The sequence below is a fragment of the Erpetoichthys calabaricus genome, chromosome 13 (assembly GCF_900747795.2).
Source record: "Erpetoichthys calabaricus chromosome 13, fErpCal1.3, whole genome shotgun sequence".
In the NCBI taxonomy this organism is placed as follows: Eukaryota; Metazoa; Chordata; class Cladistia; order Polypteriformes; family Polypteridae; genus Erpetoichthys; species Erpetoichthys calabaricus.
This window is the reverse complement of record NC_041406.2, coordinates 30,462,029-30,471,080: the sequence shown is the minus strand read 5'-3', so window position 1 is coordinate 30,471,080 and position 9,052 is coordinate 30,462,029. Positions and strand designations below refer to the sequence as shown.

At 42.0% G+C, this 9,052-nt stretch overlaps 1 protein-coding gene across 7 annotated transcripts in view; it reads left to right on the top strand.

Moving 5' to 3' along the window:
• LOC114643692 (ly6/PLAUR domain-containing protein 2-like) overlaps positions 1–9,052 on the top strand; it is a 201,288-nt gene that overhangs the window by 148,687 nt on the left and 43,549 nt on the right. The window contains exons 1-2 of one of the 7 annotated variants that reach the window (XM_051935925.1): positions 3,767–3,902; positions 4,255–4,371. The exons of 4 other annotated variants lie outside the window; for them this stretch is intronic. In XM_051935925.1, coding sequence (XP_051791885.1) covers positions 3,851–3,902; positions 4,255–4,371 — 169 coding nt within the window. In that variant the 5' untranslated portion in view covers positions 3,767–3,850. Of the gene's footprint in view, positions 1–3,766; positions 3,903–4,254; positions 4,372–9,052 lie in introns of those variants that run through there. 2 more of the 7 variants (XM_028818071.2, XM_051935927.1) reach the window with 2 other exon arrangements.

Sequence of the window (9,052 nt, the reverse complement as noted above, 5' to 3'; positions counted from 1 at the left end):
TTTCGAAACTCTTGCTGGCTGTGTTGTCATAGCAACACATCCAAATCCTCAAACCTGCTCGGAGCAGGTTTGTTCGATGTAAACAAGGATTAGCTCACACACTTAATCAGTTTCTGTGCATGGAATTCATTCAGTCATGACTTCGCCATTCATGAATGAGCGGCAAATTGATATCAGTACGCAAATTATAAGAAGAGAATTTCATATAGAGAGGGTTTTGCGCGATCGTCAAGATTCTTTTCGAAAGATACCGCTTTAGCCGAGGGGGAATATTGTACCTCAAAATTTATTAGGACCTTATATTCAAAGTCAAACTTGGCGAAGTCGGGCTCTCACAACCACAAAGACAGTAGGCATTGCTTTGAGGTTTTTTGCAAGCGGCACTTTTTTTATATACTGTAGGTGATGCGGAAAATCTGTCTATCTAAAAGTGCAGTTTGCCAGGCAATTCATAAAGTCTGTTTGGCTCTGAAATATTTCCTTTGGGTTTTCATAGTGTTTCCTGGACACCTGCATGTGCAGACAATAAAAGAGGCATTTCATGCTATTGCAGGTAGGTAATACACAGGCAAAAACACCCACAGTTCCATGAAGAATCTCACAATCAGCCTAACATTTTCATTACCCAGGATTTCCAAATGTGATTGGGGCACATGGGACCGATCAGAGTGGAGTTTGATCAAACATTATTTGCAAAATGTACCTCTCCTCATTATGAATAATCAGACACAGTGTCTTCATCAAATATTTGACCTTTGTTAATATCTCGTTGGTCAGATACAGGTTCTAGGGATATGACATTCCTTGCAACTGACCCAACAAAAAAAAGAGGGCTATATGGAACATACCAATGGCAGACATCGATGACAAATATATGCAATGACCATCCTTTACCTGAAATGAAGTGACCACTGCATCCTGCCACTGGTTCTGAGGAGGAGCTTCCCCCTGGAATGCCCTCAGAAACAGGGTGATGGGCATTTTGCTGGAGAGCCAACTCTTCTGCAGGGGTTAGGTCTAGACCGCGTGGACCTCCACCAGTTTTTTGCTTGTCTGCCTTCTTATTAACTTTAAAATTAGTGTTTTTTTATATTATATATGATTATTTATGTCAACAATTCTTTAAATAGTTATATACCAATATTTACCAGTTTAAAGTATATTCTTGTACTTCACTTTAACCTGTTCCCATGTTCTCCTTGTGCTCACGTTTGATCTGGAATTATGACATATTAAATAATAATTAATCTGACACATAGGAAATGAAACGCTGCATTCAGTAAGTACAATGCACACTACTTAGCGTTTAATTTGTCGGCCACTTTTTGCCAGCCGTCTTTTCTGGTTTGGGCTGCTTTTGCAGTGTTACCCCTCCTTGTGCATATTAAATCTTGAAATTCTTTATGTACCTTCGAATAAAAGGACCTGCTCCGCTTGTGTGAAAAAAAAATGCGCCCGTTCTTTCATCATTTTGTTACAGCCTATCAAAGACTTGCTGATCATGTTTTCTAGACTCAATATATATGGGCTTTTCAATCAGCGCGGGTGCGCGCATTCATCTCAGATGATTAGATCCAGCTAAACTAATCTACTACACGGCTGCATTTGAAAAACCGACTTATCCCGGATGAGTTTCACTGGCATTAACTCATCCAAGATGAAGCATCTGATCTCGGATGATTTAAGCGACGTACGGAAAATACCCCTCTGTTCTTTGCTGGCTGCAGCCTGTGTGGGTAAGTGTAAACTTTCTCACTGTTTCTCTGCTCAAGTAACTAGCTTTGATAAACAGGTGGTTGAAACTGCCCCTTGTCAATTGCTGAGTACTTGTGGAAATCCCAGTGGTGACAGTCTACTGGCTAACGTGTTATTTTAATTGGGCTGAGTAGGTACACAAGGGGTATGTTGCTTTGCTTCCAACCTGGAATTTGCTTGGGTGACTTCTGGAAATTTACAATAATAAACCTCAATTGGTTGTCATGGATTATTATGTCTACTTTGCTATCTAATGCAGTCACATCCTCAAAGCTAAAATATTTACCAGATGAATTGTATCGACTTCGAACAAACTATGAAGTTCCTGCTGATCTCTTGCTACACCGCAGCATTCTCCGACAACCAAAGTTCGTTCACCGAGGCCCTCGTCGTCGTTTTTGCCTCAGCAGGAGTAGCAGCGGGTCTATTCCTTCAATTTGGTCTGAAGGATGCACATGTCCACGTACTTCTGAGCGCGTGCTAATCATAACGTGTTGATTCCTTTGGTAAAATCACCGGAATATACGTCCATAGACGCTTTAAAGTTTGGATTATTTAATACCCGATCGATCTCTAACAAAGCTCCGCTGCTTGGTGATGTTATCATTGATACTAAGAAGGACTGTTTATGTCTTACGGAGACCTGGCAGCAAGCCGGTGATTATTTCCATTTAAATCAAGCGCTCCCTCCAGAGTTTGTCTGCATCTCCAAATCCCGTTCTTGGGGGAGGAGAGGCGGTCTTGCAATAATATACCGTAAAGACTTGAAACTGTCACCGATACCTCTTCCAGCATATCCATTCTTTGAACTGTTAGCTGGCAAACTCTGCAGACCTTCTCCTATTATAATTGATGTTTTATATAGACCTCCTAAACTATCAAGTGTTTTTATTGCTGAACCTTTTACTGTTTTAACAACTTTGTGTGCAATGTCTGCTAATGTCATCCTCATAGGTGATTTTAACATACACATTGACGTGCCAACTGATGCAGTGACAAATGATTTTAATGAAATCCTTGACTGTTTTAATTTAATTCAATATGTCAACTTTCCAACTCATGACAAGGGTCATATTTTAGACTTAATTTGTTGCTCTGGTATTACACCTCACAATCTTATTCCTACTGAATTACCTATCTCAGATCACAGAATGATCACATTTGATGTTAGCTTACCTCTCAGTTAATCAAAGGTTCCACTTGTAATGTCATTTCGTAATGTCAAGCATGTAAACCCAGAGACCCTTATAGAATTATTGCAATTCCAGTCTGTTTCTCCATCCGCTACCACACCATCAGAATTAGTGGACCTTTACAATGCTGCTCTGTCTTCTGCCTTTAATACACTAGCTCCCTTAAAAACACGGACTATCTATCTATCTATCTATCTATCTATCTATCTATCTATCTATCTATCTATCTATCTATCTATCTATCTATCTATCTATCTATCTATCTATCTATCTATCTATCTATCTATCTATCTATCTAATTTGTATGTAACATATAAAATTTGATTTGATCTGAATCAAAATCCTGCTTACATCCCTACAGCTGTTAAATTTGGACTTAATGGAACATGAATTACTGTAACACAAATGATCAAATTCACACGGCACATAGTATTCATGAAGTCCAAACAGTGAGTAGTTCTTTGATAGACTTGGATTAAGCTGGTTTAGGAAGTTATGTTTTGCTACAGAGATTTCATGCTTTGACAAGCATAATGTTAATTTGAGAGCATTAAAAATATGTTAGCAATAGCAATCTTTTAAGTTTTTCTCTGAATCGTTTTCTTTTAATTTGCCACTTAACAACCAGAATTGTTGCAGTACAGTAATCACAAAGCTGTGAAATGTAAAAAAAACTGCACACCCAGCAATGTCAAACATATGGTTGCTGAGGAACAGCCCCTGTCTTTCCTGAACTGTTACTTTATCTTTTCTCGATTCATTTCATTGGTTATTTTGCACATTGTCTGAAAGAATTTTCTTCATTTACATAAATTATTCTTAACCCATCCCACATATCAGCAATATAAATTAGGGCTGACACATTTTACCGTAATGCTGAAGCTGAACATTTCCGATTGAAAATGAGGACCACAATAATTGTGTTGTTTGTCATTTCTGTTGCAGCGTACTCAGGTAATTATAAAATGCTTTATTTGAATAAAGTTACTGCACATGGTTATAACTTATAAATGTATGAAGAGTATAGTAAAGTTAAACTAAAAAGAAATCTCTGTTGTTTTTTGTGCATGAAAAGCAACATGTTTGATTAATTTATGTCAACTAAATAGAATATAAAACCTGAATTGATGGATACAATCTGCATTTTGCTATCTCTTGTTATAACTTCACAATTGATATTAATAATACTAAATATATGCTGTGTGTATGATGAAAGTATTAATGCATTTAGTAACTTTAACTTTAATGTAAATTGTTTTTGATTTTTTCTCATTATTGCCAATCTTGTATTTCTTTTTTTCCTCAGTTAAAGCTTTACAATGCTACACATGTGCTGCTACTACATCACATGCTGACTGTATAGCAAATACGGCAGTGTGCTCCTCTGGTGAAGACACTTGTATGTCTACAGTCAGCTCAGTCAGTAAGTAACAAGTTAATTTATTCAATGCATATATGAAGCCATGTAGTAAAAAAGAACATAACTATTTAGAAACATCGGAATATCTGCATATTGTTTAACATGAGCTAAGATATCAAAACAGTGCAAGTTCTAAGATAAGTAATATAAAATGTGATAAAAAGCAGACTAAAGACATCTGTAAAGAATCAGTTCTAATGTATGTCATTCATTCAGCAGTGTTTGCCCAATGTATCCTAATAGAGACCAATGTGGCCGTTTCATTAACATTCAAAGTGCTGCACAAAGCCTAAATTATTAGAAAGGTAAATTGCATCATGCCTCTTACGGAGAAAGCATAACATAGAAAATGGAGGACTGAGAAGATCTTTCCTTCCCAGAAGCATTCTGACCATTTCTGAACATTGTAAAAGACAGTAAGATAACAAAGATAAGATAATTGAGTTCCAATGGCACAATGTAATATATTTGGTAGAATTACAAAGATGCATGCAACAAAACACTTGAAAACTCCATGGACAGCATTTTTGACACAAAAATGGGAAGACCTGCGAGGTACTCAAAAAAGCTCTACCACATTCATCAGGTCATATCAAGAACAAAGGGATCACGTGTCATTCGTTCTTCTCTTAAATCCACTGAGAATTGGTCTTTGTTGGCTCAGTCAGTTAGAGTCTGGCTGCCTGAGTCTCACTAAGACTGTCTTTGTCATTTTTCTAGAATGCCTGAGTGGTGCGGTTAGTTCCCTAATTCCCTGCTGTTCTGTTTCATTTAATCAATATATCCATCTATTTTTTATTTTTACTTCTAGCTCTGATTGTGGTATTGAGGGGATTAGGTGGGATAAGCTGTTCCTTTCTTAATTGACTTGTCTTCATGTTCCTTGAGTACACATTTTGTTTCAATAAAAAAATGAATCACAAAAACTGCTCTGCCTCATTGAAGTCCTGTATTTCATGAATACAAAAATTCCCCACTATGCTTACCCATTTTCTCAATTTAAAATCCAGTGATGAGGTCGGTTTGAATATGATTATTTTTAAGCCAGTACAGTTCGACAGGACCTGCTTTACATTAACAGTGTAGAGCATCATACAACAGCTCAAACATGAAAGACTAGGACCTTATAAGGGTTTGTTCTGAAAAATAAAAATTCAAAGGCCAGGACTATTCTATCCTTTATTAAGCAGACATGGCCACCAATGAAATGACTTTCATTATTTGCAAGAAACACACACCTTAACACGACTGGGAAACTGGAATGTCACAGCTCTAACATTAGATATTAGGACAAATTACTGTCCTCCTTTCAACAACATTTTAGAACCACATGCATGGCCTAACAAACTAAACAAAATTTTAATAATAAGATATGAATAAAGAAATAGAACACCAGTAGTACAGAGAGAAATCAAAGTGCAGTTCCATTTCTTCTGCTAATGACCTAACACTGGACAGACACTGGTAGACTGAAAAAGTACCTTAAACAGAAAAATAAAAAGAGAAAAAACAGAAATATCAAAATAAAAACAAGAAAATACCATTCTCAATAGGAGGAATGGTGGCTCAGCATTTAGCTCAACTGCCTCAGAGTCCTGGGTTCAAAGCTTGATCTGGTTACTGTCTTTGTGCAGTTGACACTTTCTTTCCATATTCAAGTGGGTTTTCTCTTGGTGGTCCTACAGATGCTGTATACTGGTGTGATGTGAGTGGGTGTGGGAGTGAGCCTTGTGATCGACTGGTGCCTTCTGTAGGTTGCCTTGCACTTGTTGCTGAGATAGGCTCCACAACCGGACATGAGAAGAAGCTGGTTTATTAAATGAAAGAAAAAATAACTAGGGATCGAAAACTATTTGAATGGTTAAGTGAAAATTATTGCAATAGCCAACAAGCTCTAAAATGTGAAAAAAAATGAAAATCTGCTAGCAACTCAAACAAGAGGAACAGAAAAAAAACTACTTCAAAAGCCTCAGATACTGTTTGGAAATAATTATAATATATCAAAATAATTCAATGAATGCTTCAGAGGGATAAGTTCCAGGCATAAACTATTTCTTACATATTCAGACTGTTTACTGCATATGTAACATGGCAAAAATGGATTGGTAATAAATTTAGATTATCATAACACAAATCCAAAAATTTCTTAAATAAAGAATCCATCAGATAAATATGAAATATGCACAAGTGGAACTGGTTAGCCCTGCTGCCTCACAGTTACAAGAGAAATGGGTTTAACTGTCCCTGTATGTCGGCACAAGTTCTTCAGCAGGTGCTCTTGTATTCTGTTCATATCAGTTTCTGTTCAATCTTACAGGAATGGATCCTAAAAGAGGCATCTGTTTTTTGTGGTAGGGTCCTAAGGTGACCGTAATCCCCTTTATGGTCTTTATTACAAGGACATTAATGGAATTAATGAAACAGACATTTTGCCTTTCAATCAGCCCTTAATTTAACTCGGTCTTGTCTTCATTGACACACCTCCTTGTCAGGCAGACCAATATACTGTAGTTGTGGCCTGTTCGTGTTCATGTTCAGCTTTTATCTCAGCCATTCATATGCCCCCAGGTCAGCTAGACAGTCAGTTACAACCAAAACCTTCAAGCCCCGAGTCCAGTACTTAACAAAGATTCTTATCTGATCTAATAAGACGTAAAAGTCCCATAGCAAAACTAGCTTGACTTGCTTTCTTGCATTTTAAAATTAGATAGTTAGACTTCAAAGCCTGTTTAAGCACTTTATTGTCATTGTGTAACATGTGGCACGCGGGCGGCTGGGGGTGGTACCCAGCCGGGACGTCCAAGAGGACTGGAGGAGGGCTCACACCTCCTCCAGACCATGAGGGGGCGACCACCCTGGTTGATTTGGGGGCCACGGGTGCAGAGCTTTGAAGCTCAACCCTTTAGGGGCCCATGGTCACCGCCAGGGGGCGCCTGGATGCCTTGGCAGCCCTGGACTTCAGCACTTCCGCCACACCCGGAAGTGCTGGTGGGAAGAGGAGCAAGGACACCCGGAGTGCTTCCGGGGATACAGCCGGCACTTCCGCCACACTGGGGCATGTCGGTGGAAGATTGCCGGAGCACACCTGGAGCACATCCGGGAGAAAAATAAAAATTCAGAGCTGGAGTCGTGTGAGGAGAAGAACTGAGCTTGGTGGAGGCGGCCTGAAGAGAAGAAAGGCAGAGAGTGTGAGAGGCCTGGACTTTGGGGGAGTCTTGGGGGTTTGTTGTGTGTGCACTTATTGACATTTGTAAATAGACTGAAATAAACGTGTGAGTGGTGAATTTACCATGTCTACCTGTCTGTGTCCGGGGCTCGTCCCACAGTGGCGTAGCCGGCAGGATGCTCTGCCTGGTTCAAGGCGGGGACCTGGTTCAAAAAATCATTCTGTGGATGGCCTGACGCAGCAGTGGAACCCACACACGAGCCGAGGCACATGAATAAATCCCGCGGGAGCGACTCACCCGAAGGAGTGGTGGTGCAAACCCACCACTGGTTTGCAGAAGGGCCGTGTTCCCCTGGTGCAGGATGAAAACAATGGGCGGTGCAGGAGTGCAGCGAGCTCCTACGAGCACACCGTCGTTGGAGGCGCCCGGGATGGCACGCCGAGGACATCTTATCGGACAGACGGGACCCGGGAGGTAAATTCCTTGCTTGCTGGTGACCGGCCTTACGGGGCCAAGTGTGTTTTGTGTATTGCAGGCAGGGGCTGCCCGGATCCCTGTCGGTGGCAGGTACATGTCCCTCCGCGGCGCTTCGTTAACGCGGCGGAAGCAGCAGGGAGAGCTGCTGAGAGGGAGACGCTGCAACCCAAAGAGCCAGCATGCCACCGCACCAGGAGGAAAGGAGCCAAAATGGCCACGGACCGGAAGTCCCTCCCTGTGACAGGCACGCAATTGGATGGTGTGTCTGCCGATGAGTGGATGGAGGCGGGACGAAGGAATGTCCATCACGTGCCAGAGAAAGACCCGATTGGGCCGGAGGGAAAGGCCCACAGGAAGCAACCGACGTGTGTTGCTGACGGACAGGTAAGCTCACCGTGAGCCAGAGGAGTGCCTTCAGCCTGTAGAGTCGCCTTTGTTACAGGTGCTGAGTGCTCTCCGTGCAAAGTTGCAGAAGCAGGAGGGGAAGGCAATTGCGTCATCACAGCGCGACGCTGGATCCTTTGGCCAGAGATGTACGGTGGGAAAGGTGAGTAGAGCATAAGGGAGATCCCACCAAAGGGGCCTGTGATATACGTGAGCGGAAGCGAGTAGGCGGGTCTCCAACAATGGATGCGGCGGCGAATGCTGCACGCGTGGTGAGGCGGGAGACAGCGAGAGGGCTGGCAGGACGCGGGCTGATGAGTGCCCTGGGTCCTAGTGCCCTACACCTCAAGCCCATGACGATCTCTCATCGGTCTATAGGGACGCAGATGGGGTTGGATCTGTGCGTTTGCCATGCGCAGACCCAGACCATCATGGCGTCCAAGAGAAAGAGGAGGAATCAAAGGAAGAGAGCCGGTTCCTCCGATAGGAAGGTACGTGATGCTGGGTGCTCACGTCCAGAGAAGGGCCGCCCTCTGCGGAGGCAGAGGGAAACCCCACAGCTGGCTGAGGTGATGGGGGCGCGTGCGGTCCCGTCCGTTATCCCAACGCGGGGGCACAGAAGTCTTGAAAGGGGGGCCGAGGTGGCAAGCACCGGG